The sequence below is a fragment of the Cydia fagiglandana genome, chromosome 14 (genome assembly GCF_963556715.1).
Source record: "Cydia fagiglandana chromosome 14, ilCydFagi1.1, whole genome shotgun sequence".
NCBI lineage: Eukaryota > Metazoa > Arthropoda > Insecta > Lepidoptera > Tortricidae > Cydia > Cydia fagiglandana.
The window spans coordinates 10910388-10927865 of NC_085945.1; the positions used below are offsets into that span (position 1 = coordinate 10910388).

The following is a 17478-nucleotide window of genomic DNA, read 5'->3' on the forward strand; positions in this document are numbered from 1 at the left end:
TCATCCTCTTAACTCATCAAATTGCATGAACCAATTTCAACCTTGCTCTTCAATAATAAAGTTTATGTTTGTACAACGATTCGAAGCCGTGAGAGAAAAATGAAGTTAACATTTCGCTTTTATGAAATAAAGACGAATTGTCTACGGCGTTCTTATAAGGATCAGGTTAAGGTGCGATTGAAGGGTTTTTCATAAACAACTTAGCTGGCTAAACCGGTAGATACTTATGCTAATTGAAAATATTCTCTGGCAGAGATCCACCAATATAAGGACTTGGGCTTTTTCGAATATGGCTTAGGTATTTGAAATCTTCTTTGAAGAAGTAATAAAGGAGTCAACGTACCGCCCACAGACACAATTGTAGGTAACGTGAGACTCGATTTGTATACAAACAATCCTTTTGACCTTTTAACCTCTTTATTTGATAATAATATGACACACCAGGGTTGGCTCTTGAAAGATACGTTTTTAAGTTAAACAATTCAAGGATCGGTCACAGCGCTGCTAAATACGGTTCCGTCCAAAACCAAAATTTTTATATTTATCTAGTTATAAGTTTGTAAATTTCTGTACCTATTTAATATAATAACAGAGGGGATCGAAGTTTAGATGCCTGTGGCCCTTGCGCTTATGTAACTCCCTATTTTAACCGAAAACGGACTGTTGAATAATTTAAGAAATAAATATTTTTACTTCGGGACCATTCATCCCCGCCCTACCCTGTAAGCCCATTTACATAAACAGAGCAGCATGTAAAGTTGTCATTTATCCACAAATGCACAACAGAACACATTTCCTCTTTCCCCGATCATTATAGGAGAAAGTGCTATTGTTACTAGTTTTCCATTCTGTCCGTCTGTCACAGGGTTTTGCGGAAGCTGTCTCGGTAACTTTGCATGTATATTGTATATACTGTGAGAAAAAGACAACACTTTTTATGTAGAAATTCTGCATGAATACAACCAACCTTAAAATTCAAATGCAGGGCAAATGCCATGAATAAACTCACATGGAAACTAGACTAGGTTTACAGGTTTACAAGGGGGCCCCAAAGATTATCAGTTCGCCGGACGATATCAGCCTGTCAGTTGTTTGGAGCTGTCAAATTTTGCGTTTAACTGACAAGCTGATATCGTCCGGCGAACTGGTAGGGGAGACCGAGGTGAGTTGTGAGAGAGGAGAGTTGTAACATCATTGATTTTTTGGAATCTATTAAGGGGCCCACTGATTAACAGTCCGCCGGACGGCATTGGCCTGTCAGTTAGAACAACATTTTGACAGTTCCGAACAACTGACAGGCCGATACCGTCCGGCGAACAATCAGTGGGCCCCTTTAACTAAGAACAAGGTCGCAATAAAGCGCGTTTGTTAGTTCAAGTTACGAGCTAACAAACGCACACTGTTGCGAGCTCGTTAACAATCATTAGATTCTAAAAAATCGACAATGTCACAACTCTCCTCTGTCAAAACTCACCTCGGTCTCCCCTAATCAGTGGGCCCCTTAAAATTATTTACTGTCCTAATATGTTTACCGCTATATTTTTGCAAAGAAATATATATCTCTATAGTCATTGTCATTTTACTGAAAGAAGCATGCAAACGTTCCTTATTAACTAGGCACTAAAACTAAGTATAAGTATAGTTTATCTTTATCTATATATAACTTCTATTGCTAACTGTTTTCACTCAACAAGGCAAGACTTGAAGTCACAGCACAAAAACTAGCTGACGGATTGACTTTCTCAGGAGAAATGGTGGAAAGTTCAGTCATCTTAGTGTGTCACCAAGGCGATATGAGGATGGTCACTAAGATTTAATCATGTTTGTAATAGCTTTTTGTCTTGAGAAAAGTGAAATAAATACGTGTTTTTGTGGTAAAGATGGTTAAGACAAAACACACGGATTATGTATACATAGTAGGTAAGACACTGTAGGTCATAGTAGAGTGTCCCAGAATTCGACGTCAAGCCGTAAACGGATGATAGACCAAGTCATAACAGTTATCATAAAAATACAAAAAAAAACTTCCAACTCATGTTTTTTTAAAAATTATGGTCACTTTAAAAATTCACTAATAAATCCACACCCTGTAATAAGCCTCCCCCTTGGACCTCCATTCGTACCGGTTGGAAGCGACCCGCATCCAGCGTCTTCCGGCGGCCTTAACAAGGTCGTCCGTCCATCTTGTGGGTGGAGGTCATAATATATTAATTTGTTAAAAAACCTTTTTCGTTTTAACAAAGTTATTAGAAATTGTCAGTAAGGTGAGACTTGTACAGTCAGCAGCAGATGTTGCTAAGCGGGCGAGGCGTCCACAATTACCTTGACACGCTCTTATTCCTTTAACAATAAAGTCGCGTAAAGATCATTTTGAACACCTCGTCCGCTTAGCAACTTCTGCTGCTTACTGTGAGATTATACTAGATTATATAAATAAGCGCAGCAACACAAGAGTTCACTACATATCGCTGTGACTGCGATATGTAGTGAACTCTTAAGGTTAAAAAAGATGGCGTTGTACTTCAATATTCTTGCCTAAAAAAAACTAAAAATATTGCAGTTTTGTTTCTATGACAGAACCTGAATCAAAACCCTTCATCTATATTTTCAAATGCTCTCCTTGAATTCTTATGAAAATATAACGTGTGCAGTCTTTATTTTTCCATCGTCTATTCAAGTACTCGTAAAGTCTTTAGTTAATGTCACTTTGGTACAGCATAATGAGAAAGTCGATCTTCGCTAGAGTTTCACAAATTAACTGCTGAATAAATTGCTACATTGTTTGGTATATGAAGAAAATGTACGTCTAACCCACAGACAAAACATCCTCCAGACTGAGCATAGTCGCGCTACCCCCTCTGCCACGCATACGGTAATTTTACTCCATGTTCGAGTCGAAAGTGTCTTTGTGTGACGTCCGTGTGTTTGAACGGACCAATCACGGCACGGGACTTCGCTCACCTCGTCCCGCGCACCCCCGAATTTTTGACATCATCGGTTGCATGAAATAATTGCTCTAAACTCGGTCTAGAGGATTCCTAGTCTGTGGTCTAACCGCTTTTGTATACAGTATGTAATCTGTTATCTCTGTATCATGGAAACAGAAAAACCGGCCAAGTGCGAGTCGGACTAGCGCACGAAGGGTTCCGTAGCATTACGCAAAAAACGGCAAAAATATTATTAGTATTTGTTGTAATAGCGGCAACAGAAATATATCATCTGCGATCATTTCAACTGTTACTTTCAACTGTTATAGCTATCACGGTTCATGACTTTCAATCTGGTGACAGACAGACGGACGGACAGACGGAGAGTGGAGTCTTAGTAATAGGGTCCTGTTTTTACCCTTTGGGTACGAAACCTTAAAAACAGATGCAATAGAATCACACAAGTACCTATTTTCAAATAATTTCGTCACTTGAAAACGGTAGGATTCAACTGCTGAACAAGGCCTCTTCAAGAATCTATTGCACTACTCAAAACAAAAAAAAAGTTTTATTTTTTTTGTCTAAATTCCATAGCAGCTTTATATTGTGTAAGCTACGTACATAAACTAGGTATACAAAACGTAACAAGACGTATGACGAACGTGAGCATAATAATAAATAAGTTTTTGGCAAAAATTTCGTTTTTGGTACAAGCTTTAATCGCCGACTGTACTTTTTTTTCCACATGCAACTAATACTCATCGAGACAATTCTAAGAACCCCAAACACAATTAGGTTTCGTTGTTTTATCACAGAGTTCCTATGGCCACCTCCGGTCTCCATCATCAGATCAGCTCGATGACACCATAATATTGCATTGTCACTCGACTTACGTATGTATGCAAAATTTCAGCTTAATCGGAAATCGGGAAGTGGATCAAATTTAACTTGCAAGATTTGATTACACACAGACAGACAACGGTCAGGTGAAAGTAAATAAAAGGTTGTAATAAAAGCTTGTAAAAAAGTTGATTACGGATTGTTCGCCTCTCAGGCAGGCCACATTATGATACATATATCTTCCATTCATATTAGTAGTTATATGTAATGTAAGGTACTTTATTATCTGATAAAAAAGTAACCATAAATATTCCTATCATTTTGATGAATCAATAGGCCCGAAAGGTATTAAGTAGATACATAAAACAAATGGTAAAATGAAAATAATTCTCAAAAACCCGGTATATTATTTTTATCCAAATGACTGAAGTTTGCCATTAATTTAAAGGACTTATTTAAACTCAAGCCAACAAACAAGTTAAACCGTCTACGAAACTAAACCTAACTGGAGAGTAAACACACTAAGAAATATCAATAGCTTGAATATTTGTTTAGGTACTTTTATACGAGTACTATAACTTTTTCTCGTATTTGCGAGCTTTGGAGAAAACGAGAAGAGATTTGCGACTTAATTTTGAATAACATTTTTTTGCAAATTAAATATATTGGTAGTAAAAAAATACCAATATATTTAATATTTACAGCAAAACCTGCCTGTAATCCGTATAATCCGCAGCAACATAAAATCCCAATATAAAGGGTATGATTCTATATCGAAATCGCCGTGACTACACGTGCAAATCGACCTTGCCCGAGACTCGTGCTAGGCTCATACCTGCAATCCTTATTGGAAAATGGTCAATTTTCCATTATACACTTTCACACTTACACCCTTTTAGAATTAAAGGTATTGTTGGTATAATATCCAGCACTCATGACCCCTCGTTTAATTACGTCGAGGATATATTATGGTTCAACATTCAATAGGCAAAGACATTTAAATGAATTGTTTGCTGAGCAGGCGTTGTTTTAGTGGTATTAATTGGAGGGTGTGGAATTTTAGGAAATAGGTTATTTAGGTTAACACAATGAGGTTGGTAGGATAGTATGTTAAATATTTATTTGCATTTAACCGCCTAACGAATGAGTGTCTGTCTGACACTAGATATCGATGTACGAGTATACAGAATGATTCAGGAGACGTGAGCAGGACTAACACTGCGCATTTCGTAAATTATAAGCAACTGTTTCCTATCAGTATTAGTGAGGTTAACGTTAATTTTCTAGTCGTGTTGAAAAAAAAGTTATTAATTTATTTACGACATGAATGGTCACCCTAACATTAGAATACCAAACTACCGATATTCTGTGTCAAATTGAATGTCATCACTGTCATCACGGTCTGGTTACTTTTGAAAACTCGTATCTCACTCAGGTTTGACATTTTATTTTCTTCGTAAAAGAGGTTTTATGTTTATTAATTAGGTCTTGTAGGGTGACCATGATTGTAGAGAATTAAATTTGGCCTCACCAAAAAGTGAAAAATAGGAAAAAGGGTGGTTGTTTCACCTAAATACGACGGCGATCGATCAATTATCAGTAACTGAGTGTGCAGGATTAGTCCTGCTCATGTCTCATGAATCACCCTGTACGAGTATTATGCATAATAAATACATCGACTCGTACTTCTTCCGCTTCAAACACTTTCATATAAGTCTTATATAGTCCCTAGATATACACCTATGTAGGTACCTACTAAATGTACGAATTACTGAAAAATACACAAATCTAGAATAAGCGGCATTCTGATTGATGATTCAAGTTAACTCGGTGTGCAAAAGAGAAACCATCACTTATATGAGCATTTCATGGGTGTAAAAGACTCACACTACAAATGAAAAAATGTGACCACTTTTTAGTTTTATAGCGGCCGCTAACGGCCATTCAGGAGTTACGAAGAAAAATATATAATTTACGAATCAAATATTTTTATAAATTCAATATTTCCAATTACATCATTCCGGTTTTCCAGCATGCATTTTTCATATTCGACAGTAATGTACCTACTGAAATAATGAAATTCTACATACTTACCTGTCGAAAAACATTCGAAGGACACTCTCCAAAAATTTGGCAATAAAGACGTTTTCAGATATTTGTAACGTCATTATGATATACCTACATATATGGGCGACTAATGAAATCATCAGAAAAAACTGAAACATGTTCGAAGCGCCCATACAGAACCAAAACTCTTTCAAGGTTCTTTCGAACAGAGTGTAATACATCACACTAATATGAAAATTGGGTTACAAAGTTCCATGTTTCTAGTTTATAATAATAATACCTATATAGTTACCCAATGGGATTAGCGTAAACGTGTTTCGAATACCGTCATAGGCACGTTCATGTCAATTGTCTGGCGAACTGGACAAAACCGTATCTCCAGTGAATCGATATTCCAAAATCAATCTTGCATTTTGATAATAAGGCTTGGAATTGAAAAACATATAGAGAGAGATAAGAGCTTCTTTGCGTTAGGTGACAAATTAAGCCGCAAAAGGGCAACATACGCGTTAATACTGATTAAGGCACTGTATTTTAATTATGGTGTGTCAGATTAGGTTCGTTTGCTTAATTGCAGGATATTCACATAAACCCATTTTGAATATTGTACTTAGACGGAGAAAGCTCAGCATGGTGCTGGCGTCACCCGGCGCTGAGCTTCCGATGATATCATCAAGTGAGCAAAACGACAGCAGGTAAAAAGTAAGCCGAAAGAAAAGTAACATAAAATAAACAAGAAAATACATATACTTAATGGACATATTTTAATAAGAAAAGTTATACAGAAAATGAAAAAGTTTTTGGCAAAAATTTAATTTTTGGTACAAGCTTTTATCGCCGACTGTACTTTTCTTACGACAGACAACTAATACTCATCCAGACAATTCTAAAAACCCCTAACACAATTAGGTTGCGTTGTTTCATCACAGAGTTCCTATGGCCACCTCCTGTCTCCATCATCAGACCAGCTCGATGGTATCATAATATTGCATTGTCATCCAATTTATACATGCATGCAAAATTTCAGCTCAATCGGAAACCGGGAAGTGGATCAAATTTAACTTGCAAGATTTGATTACAGACATACAGACAGAAAGACAGACAACGCTCAGGTGAAACTAAATAAAAGCTTGTAAAAAGTGTAGATTGTCATACCTAAAAGTGTAACATAAATACAAGTTACAAAGATGACCATAAGTCCCGGACGGATACAGACATACGGATACTGTACATTACATAATTTGGTGAATTAAAAAAATTAAATACATTACATGTTTAATAAACCAACAAATTAATTATCGTATGTGTGCCTACTTAATATTGACATGATACTATTATTGCCAAAGTAATTTTAATGTGGAATAAACAAACTAATAAAGTATGTACATATTGTACATACAATGTAAACTCTATAGCGACACTCAAGGGACCGGACGTTTTTTGACATTATAGATAGTTTTTAGGGTTCCGTACCCAAAGGGTAAAACGGGACCCTATTACTAAGACTTCGCTGTCCGTCCGTCCGTCCGTCCGTCCGTCTGTCACCAGGCTGTATCTCACGAACCGTGATAGCTAGACAGTTGAAATTTTCACAGATGATGTATTTCTGTTGCCGCTATAACAACAAATACTAAAAACAGAATAAAATAAAGATTTAAATGGGGCTCCCATACAACAAACGTGATTTTTGACCAAAGTTAAGCAACGTCGGGAGGGGTCAGTACTTGGATGGGTGACCGTTTTCTTTTTGCTTTTTTTTGGTTTTTTTTTGCATTATGGTACGGAACCCTTCGTGCGCGAGTCCGACTCGCACGTGCCCGGTTTTTTTTTTATTGTTATATAGAAAGAAATTAATACAGCAACTATAGCCATCAAAAATCGACGTTATGGGGAGTGAATCTTTATATCGAGTGACGTTATATGGAGTAATTACACTGTATATTAATTCCCCAGGTCAGATCTAAGCCGTAACCGCTTAAGCCATCTGTAATGTCCACTCCCATGCAGTGCATGTGTGCGTGGCATTGTAGTTATCTGGAGTCTGGACTAGTGAAAGCAATAGAGTAGTCCCTTGGATAATTACATGACATGAAAAAAACGATTTGTTATGGATTTGAACTGAATTTACGTATACGACGTCCATCATTTCATCCTCAAGGACGTATCAAAACAAGATCTAAACCATAACAAGTAGGTAGTAAACCTGAATCGGTTTTTACTGTTTTTGTTATACTCGTGCGCCATTTTATTTTCCCAGATTTTAATAAAATTTGGTGGATTGATAGAGTTTATTATGTAGGTAGCTCCGCCTAAAAAAACATTGCGACGATTTCGTATTTATTCCGTCCAGAATGAGAAGCTTTTCTAAATTATTTACAGCCAAATCAAACGAAAATAAAAATCGACAACAAATAGAAAATACTTCAAATAAGAATGTCTGGTAATTAAATTCAAAAGGTTAAGGGTTAATTGAAAGGCTAAGGGCTACTTCGGAAGTTCTACTTTTGTTTTAGCTGAATATTTTAACTAACTACATAACTCGTTTTTCTCTCTATTTTGCAACAAACGTTAGGATGTTTTTATGTGTAGTTATCAATGTTAACAGTTTTTATAAAATAAAATTATGTAAATGGTTTATTTCATAAGTATCTATCGCGGTAACCACATATAGCGGTTATGTTTAAAATTATTTTATTTTATCGTGGAATTCTGGTTCTTTATGTATGAAAAAAATATTAACCAAATAAAAAAAAACTGTTTAACAGTTTTTTTGGCAACGCCGACAATAGGCTAAGCCTGTATCGTGGGAATCTGGACTAAATAAAAGTCCAACTAATTCACTAAAACTATTCCTCTTAGAACCGATGTTGAAGAAAGATTGTTGTTTGGCCACTAGGGATTGGAAAATGCGGCGTGGGGGGGCCTTTATATTAAAGCCTGACAATTAATCAATTAGTCAGGTAGTCGTGGGATGTATTTTTGTTGATATAATGTATTTTATTTTCTATTTGGACTATTTTTGTTATAAAAGCTTCCGTATTTGCGTCTTAATATTGGTGTAATATAATCAGACAATGATTAGGTGATGATAACAGGAAGTCGTGGGATATCCTTCCTTTGATTTAAAGTATTTTATTTTCTATTTGGACTATTTGTGTTATAATAAGTTTCATAATTGCGAACTGAACCATCTGACGAAACATTTGAACGCCAATTGTGACTCTTTTTATTGGATAATCCATTATATTCTGTAAAGGAATATATGGAAATGACATGTACCTAATATAATAAATTGAATGTAGTTATTTTTTTATGAGACCTGTATTTCATTTATTTTATTCTATTTTAATTTGACGATCCTTATAAGATATCCGTGCTTATCTTAGCCATATTGACATTGTTTTTAATTTTTTTATATTATTTGACATTGTTAATAATTTAGTCAATTAATTGATTGCTAATAATGGTTTTTAAATTGTGTATTGCTTGACATTTGTATAGTTATAATCAATTGTTATTTCCTTACTTGACGATCATAATATAAATTCGTATAGATTAGTGTAAAATAATTTATATTGTAATTTAATATTATGAAATAAATAAATCTAAATCTAAATCTAAATCATATTTGCTATTGGTATAATATTAACTGAAAAAAAAAGAAGGACTGGAAATATTTACACGCTTGTTCCGTACAGTCGCAAGGTCGAGTCTTGCTCGAAACGGTGTTTTTTTTTCTTTCATAAAAAAACATGTTTCAGTACGAATCTTTAGGATATTTTTATTAAGTAACAGAGTAATTAGTTGACTCTAGTGACTCCACGGGTCTCATGTCCCAGTGTGCTGTAACATTATCAGACGAGGCACGTGGCTCAACAGGCGGTATCGACCGCCGTGAAATGGGCTTGCAGAGAATTGCCCTGGATGGCAAGGTGTAATGCATTTCGATTAAGACGAAACAGGAGCTGAGTTTTAAACATTTTAGGTAAATATACCCGTCTCGCTAACGGAAGCGGCTCCTAAAACTAGTGCGATAAGGACAAGGCGAAAAATCCTGCGTAAAATCTCAAAAATCGAGGTTTCGTACTCGACTGTTTCCTCCTCCAAAACTTAACCAATCGTAACCAAATTTGCAAATCTAAATGATTATGAAATTATCTGTGTCGGACCGTTTTGCTTTTTTGGCTAATTGATATCAGTTTTGAATGCTACGCCTCTCATTGCGGCATGGTCAATGAGGCCATTTTGGCCATTTTTGAAGGGCTCTAGCGTCTAAAAAAAAAATGAAAATTCTGTGTTGAAAAAATCATTGCTCTAGCATCAAAACCCACGGAGGAAACAGTCGAGTACCTACGTTTGTATGCAGAAATGACCACTCCTGTTGGCTACGTCAACGTATATTTAACTTATACGTATCCTTAGGCACCTTACGTGTGCACAGAAAATCAAAAATATTTTCTAGTATCGAAACTATAGTTCCTACTACACAAAGTGTGTCCAGCCTAAGATGTTTTGAATTTCGTGCCAAACATTTGGGTAAAATTTCAGTAGCCAGACTCTATCCATTTGTGTCATTCAAACGCTTTTTTAACGCGCGTTGTAAAAGCGCTCGTGCGAGTGAGGCCTAAGTGTCTAGGGGGGAGGCCTTTGCCCAGCAGTGAGACAACTTATAGGCTCGTTAAAAAAAAAATTAAGTAATATTTATAAAAACTTAATTTAAACTAAATATAAACGAATACATTTTTTCTGTATTTCTAGTTGCTTTTTGGTTATTAAAAAGTAAATATTAAGCCAAAAACGTTTCAACTTTAATAACGATAGAAAATCTTTATATGACAGTTTCCTCGGTAATTAGTTGTGAGAAGAAACTTATATTACTTTCAAAGAGTTAGGTATCAAAGATTATCGTTACAACGAGAGTAAATTAATTACTGTGATAGCTGTGATAACGAAGAAACCTTGTTAATCTAATTACGAAGTTACACAATACATACTTTAATCAACTTGTTTAATACTTATGTAACTATGTAGATACGTAAAATTATTTATTCTAAGAATCATATCTAGTTTATCATATCATATCATAGCTAGTTTAATAGCTCTGGTTTTGCGCAAACAGTAGGCAAGTTTCATGGGAAATTAATAAAATATTAATTTTTCGAATCAATAAATTCAGATTCCATATGAGATATGAGAAGTTCCGAAAATTTCCAATGTAAAAGTTTCGTAATTTCGTGAATTTTCCGACGCGACGGCCTATCACTATGAGTAGGTAACTGAGATCGTAACGTATTTTTGACAAACTAGCAATATTTTGTCAGCCTGGGACTCAAAATAAAATGTAAGTGGGAATAAAACTAAGTTCTATAAGGTAAACGTACTATAACTCGACATGCTAATGCCCAATAGATGACACCTTGCTGTCACCTCTATTGACAATGACTTAAGTTTCAAGATAGGACCGCGTCGGGCATCAGTACGTTTACCTGCACTTTAAATTCAGGCGATTAGCTTTATCCACAACGACATATGATACAGGAACGTCGAAAATGTGCTCAAAAGCTTCGAGAAGGTTCGGTTTTAATTTACTGGTACCTACCTACACTATGAAATTCATTTTTAACACTGAGATACAATAGTTGACAGAAAATGGTCAAGTCAAGAAGCGTAGTCGAGTGTTACATTGAATTACAATCCAGAATTGACGTCATAATATTCAATCGTATTAAGAAAAATAGTCCAGAAACCAGAAAGAATAGATTATGGTTTACTTAACCTATGATCGCCACACTAGGCTAGGTCTGTATCGTGGCGTCAGTGTCAGTATAAACAATTCCAATTTTGAAAAACTTAAACATCTTCCTACGCTGAAGTTTTGGTTTTGTACTATTAGTCGGTCCTCCTAGTACAAAACCAAAACTGAACACTGAATTGAGTACTGAATTTCCACTCTATTATTTTACAGGTATCAAGTTCACCTATGATGGCTTTAACTTTGTATACTACTAGACCACGAAATCTAGGTCAAAGTCAGTTTAGTATTAGTTTACTTAAGTTACATACACTCGGATTTTAATTAACATGTATTGAGAACGAGTCAGTGTATTACTTTACTAAGGGCCACATGCACCATCCCACTAACCCGGAGTTAACCGGTTAAACCGTTAACCCAGTGTCAAATTGTACTGGTAACCATGGTAAATCCAGGTTTAACAAGTTAACCTCGGGTTAGTGAATGGTGCAACTGTTACACTCGGATTTTAATTAACATGTATTGAGAACGAGTCAGTGTATTAGTTTACTAAGGGCCACATGCACCATCCCACTAACCCGGAGTTAACCGGTTAAACCGTTAACCCAGTGTCAAATAGTACTGGTAACCATGGTAAATCCAGGTTTAACAAGTTAACCCCGGGTTAGTGAATGGTGCAACTGTTACACTCGGATTTTAATTAACACGTAATGAGAACGGTGACATGGGTTGTAAGTGTCACTTAAGATTTGCTGAAAAACAGAGCTGCCTTTTTACGACAAAAATGAAACCAACAGATGACGTACTGAGTGTTCAGTACTCAACTTAACACGTTCACCGCGGGATGGGGTCGAAAGACCCCATGGAAAGTAGATATCCGTAATTAAGAGGTACACTAATTGCCGCAGCGACGGTGTTCAGTTCATAATTCGGTACAGTCAACTTAAATTCAAAGAGTGTTTGCCAATTTCATTGTTATTCCAACTTTGGCCACTTTAGTCGTAACTGTAGGTATATTTGTTGCTGACTGTACCGCTCTACTCCATACTGGCTTTAATTTATTTCACTTGCCCTGATATTTAAATATCTGTAATCAAATTTAGGAAGTTAAATTTCATTTCCCGATAATTTATTGAGGTCAACATATATTAACATTTCAATTAAGTCAAAGCTAAGCATTTCAATTAAGTTACCTCAATGAAAATTAAATTTGGTGGTACTTATACCATCGAGCTACTAAATACTAACGCCCTTATTCATAACCGCGCTACCAGTTTTAATAAGCTAATAATCATTTGTCTTTATCTGTCATTTTGACTTATGTATTTGTAAGAAAGGGATAAAACATAATTTAATTAAATCAGGCCCGTAAAGTTTTATAAATAAGGGGTTAATAATGTAGGTAACGAAATGATGAGTATTCTGCAGCCCCACAGACAAAACATCCTCCAGACTGAGCATAGTCGCGCTACCCCCTCTGCCACGCATACGGTAATTTTACTCCATGTTCGAGACGAAAGTGTCGTGTGACGTCCGTCCGTGTCTTTGAACGGACCAATCACGGCACGGGGCTTCGCTCAGCTCGTCCCGCGCACTCCCGCATTTTTGGCATCATCGGTTGCATGAAATAATTGCTCTAAACTCGGTCTAGAGGATTCCTAATAGTCTATGAGCAGCCCTAACAGAATGTGCAGCAGGTAAAGTCAATAGCGGTGGCGAGCGGGCAGCAATGCGCTAGAGAATGCTACCTGCCATTACTGCCCCAGTAATATCCTGGAGCGATAGGGTTGTCTCTATTGATAGTTGTATACTCTTTTTTTTAACGATGTGGTAATGCTGTTACGCATACCCCCTGTAACCTGGAGGCGTCGGGGGTAAGGTATGTGGGACTCCCATCTCCCTCTTAGTGAGAAAAGGGGGAGATGTCCTACCCACTAAACCCACATCGGCTTTACCTACATTGCCGTATGGGAGACTTCATGGGATCGCGAAAATTCTGCCATGACGCCGCCGAATAGTTTTATTCTCTGCATCTTTAGGTATTTCAATAAAAGTAAACAAAATCTACCCTCAAATGGCTCCTTAAGCCATACATGAACAAATAATGTAGGTTTAAGTCAGGTCGTTCAGTGACAGATCCGGGCGGTTTTGTGTTTGGTTGGTTAACCAATAAATGTTATAACTACCCGAAAATGTACAAATTGTTTGTTTACTTTTATTTAGATGCCTAAAGATACAGATCAAGTCAGGATCTCGACGACTCAAATAAAACTTTTCGTCGTACTAAACTATGATAAAAATGCTAATAAACTTGAGCATTCACTTGTAATGAGCATTTCTGCGAATAGAAGAATAGACTAGCTTTCGTCGAACAATTCGCCGAATCTACTAAAACCTGCGAATGCTCGATGCTCTGCTCAAGTGAATGCTGAAGTCTATCAGCACCCTTTTTTTCAAAAGGTACTGGTTTTCAAAGCTAATTATCAAAACGCTCTAGATCAGTATGAGATTGATGGTATGAAGGTTGAAGAAAGAGTAATTTGTAAGAATTGACGTTAGTATACGCTAACATTCTTGAGATTTTCGGCCCGATTCGAACTTTAAGACACGCCAGTTAATAGATCTAGCAACGATATGGATTTGATATGTCAGTGTCACATTGTGACGTTTCTTCTAACAAAAACGTCACTTTTGACACTGACACATCTACTTTAAGAAACGTCATTAAACGTTATTAAAGTTCGAATCGGGCAGTTAAGTACATCTAATTGGCCGCGACAATAAAAGCGTATATGGAACACTACCATTTCTGCTTTAGAAAAAGAAAAATAACGGAATACCGTAAAATAGAAACCTCTACACAACCGCGAAAGCTTCCAGAAATACTAAAAATACTCTGAATAATAAACGCCTTATTTCTTCTGATGTTTATTATTTTCAAAGAATAATAGCTGTGGCACCCCTAACGGAACATTATGATGATGTGACATTGCCGGGGCTTTACGGGGCTCTGTAAGGCGACCTCTTAATATTGCCTTAATTAAAACCTCAAACGATAGGTGTAATATTGTAACAAGGGTAGGTAATAAGGAAGTGTAGTGTTGTATGAGTTACACTGTAATTGTTCGACACAGCGCAATATGCTCAGTTTCTGTAGGATTTGTACTTGTAGGCGTGGTGACACACATAATAAATATACTTGACGTTAAAGATATCTTTACATTTTTCGCCTTATTGCAAAGGAGTAAGGCGCAAAAGTGTAAACATATCTTTGACGTCGACTCGACTGTATCTACTCGTAAATGGATCAATTATGTTTGACGGAGGTCACGGGTTCCAAGCCCCGCTTGTATTACTCGTATCAATGAGATTTTCAGAACTTATGTACCCACGACATCTCATTTGATATTTACCAGTCGTTTTTTAGGGAAGAAAACCACCATGAGGAACTGGACTAATCCCAATAAGGCCACCACTTTGAGTTGGAAAGTCAGATAGTAGTCGCTTTCCTAAAATCTAGCGCCTACGCCAATTCTTGAAATGTTGCCAAGCGGGCCCCAGGCTCCCATGAGCCACGGCGAAAAGCCGGAAAAAACACGGGTGCGTGAGCGGGAATGGGGCTGATAAGTGAACAAACATTTTTGTTCTGTGTTTGTTTTGTGTTAGGTAGTAGAAAATTTACATTGTCATTTCTGTTGCCCTTTACTTACAGTAGATAGTGTAACTAGTTTGTAACAATCGGTGCTTACGGATACATGATATAGTAACAGTATAATACAAAACAACTATACAGGGTGATTCAGGAGACGTGAGCAGGACTAACACTGCGCATTTCGTAAATTATAAGCAACTGTTTCGTATCAGTATTAGTGAGGTTAACGTTAATTTTGTAGTCGTGTTGAAAAAAAAAAGTTATTAATTTATTTACGACATGCATGGTCACCCTAAAATTAGAATACCAAACTACCGATATCTGTGTCAAATTGAATGTCATCACTGTCTGGTTACTTTTGAAAACTCGTATCTCGCCAAGTTTGACAGTTTATTTTCTTCGTAATCAAAATGCTGTCATTACGGTAAAAGAGGTTTTATGATTATTAATTAAGTTTTGTAGGGTGACCAAGATTGTAGAGAATTAAATTTGCCCTCACCAAAAAGTTAAAAAATAGGAAAAAGTGTGGTTGTTTCACATAAATACTACGGTGATCGATCAATTATCAGTTACTGAGTGTGTAGGATTAGTCCTGCTCACGTCTCATGAATCACCCTGTATGCGCAGTATAAGTTTGCCTCGTAGTTTGGAGGCAAATGAGAATAGAGAGAATGGAGAGAGCGTTTATTAGAGGCAAAAAATAAATGAGGCTCGTTTCATACAGAGCTTGTGATCAAAAGCACTAGTAAGAACATACCTATGTATTTATAATATAAAATTAGTAATTGCAACACACTCCAAATTTCCTGTTAATTTCATATATTTTGTTCGCGACACTCTTTGTTTACGTATTTATCTGACATCCTATTACGCAAAATGACGATACGATTAGAATTACAAACAGATCCGCAACGTACGCTTCGCCGAGTGAATACAAATACAGATCAGCTGTAGTCAGAGTCACATACAAACAAATGATATCAGACGAAACTTTGTCCAAAAAATTAAATCTTGTCCTATTATCGTATTTGGTTTTGCGAACCTTTCCGAGCTCTGGTAATAATGATGTTGGCGTGTAAGTTAAATTATTAGCATATTAACATTAACGTGTTTGAACGAACGACTGCGTTCACAATCGATCAGAGGGTCCTGTAAATACTTATTAATAGGTACAACCAAAATCGGCATTAAGTGATGCACCATTTGTACTTATTATTTTATGTGCAATAAACTTAGAGGATATAACCAAATAATTTTTTGTACAAAACAGTCCGATTTTTGTGGGGGAGGGGCACGTCAAATGCATACGTAACGTAAAAATAGTCATGTCAAATAAACGTCACTCCATACAATGTGTATGACCATAGGCCGCCTATTTTTGACAGAGGGGAACCTTTGATAATGGCTACTCCTTTTGGTTATATCCTTTAAGGCAATAAAGTATAAATATACAAACAAAATCAAAAACTCACCCCAACATACTGGCCATCAACGAACAACTGCGGAATTCGGATCTGGTCGCTCTTCATCCGATCTCTGATCTCATCTTGATACTCCGTGCTCATGAACACATCCCGTTCCTCGTATTTGATGAGGAGGTTCCTGAGGATCTTCTTCACGAGGTTGCAGCGCTGGTACGTGCTGCGGACGATGCCCATGGTGGTGGTGTAGATTACCACCTTACCGGCGTCTTTTTCTTTGTAGCTCTGTGAAAGAAATTAATAAAAATAAGTTCAATGCAGTACAACTGGCAATTACTCAAATTAGACCAGAGGGCCTAGATGACAACCGATGATGGAAAAGGTCAACCGAAACCAAAGAGTATAGGTAGTAAGTATATTAGACCGAAACTTAAATAATGTAGGTACCTACCTACATTAACATGCTATATGGAACGCCAAGCGACTATAGGTAGGTACCTATAGTCGCTTGGCTTGGAGAATTGGCGTTTATCCCGATATATTTCTTCTTTTCGTTTGGCGTTTTTCTAAATGCAATTAAATTGTCACCTTGGTTAGACCTGGATATACTTTGGGTGGTTGTGTCAGATAAATAACCTCCTGCCTACCAGAGGTACTTTTTTTGGAATATCTTTTTGAAATATTCAGAAAACATTTCTTAGGGTTAGAGATGTCTAGGAAAAATGCAGAAAAAAATCTCCCGTTTTTCCAAATAGTTTTTCCTTACGTCCTTTACAAAGGACATCAGTGCCCAATTAAGTTGTCCTGTGCAAAGGACAT

At 36.6% G+C, this 17478-nt stretch overlaps 1 protein-coding gene across 1 annotated transcript in view; it reads right to left on the bottom strand.

Annotated features, from left to right (window-relative positions):
• Positions 1 to 17478, bottom strand: part of LOC134670781 (glutaredoxin domain-containing cysteine-rich protein CG31559-like) — a 163578-nt gene that overhangs the window by 12141 nt on the left and 133959 nt on the right. Inside the window, exon 3 of the mRNA XM_063528596.1 lies at positions 16711 to 16944. Coding sequence (XP_063384666.1) covers positions 16711 to 16944 — 234 coding nt within the window. The remainder of the gene's footprint in view (positions 1 to 16710; positions 16945 to 17478) is intronic.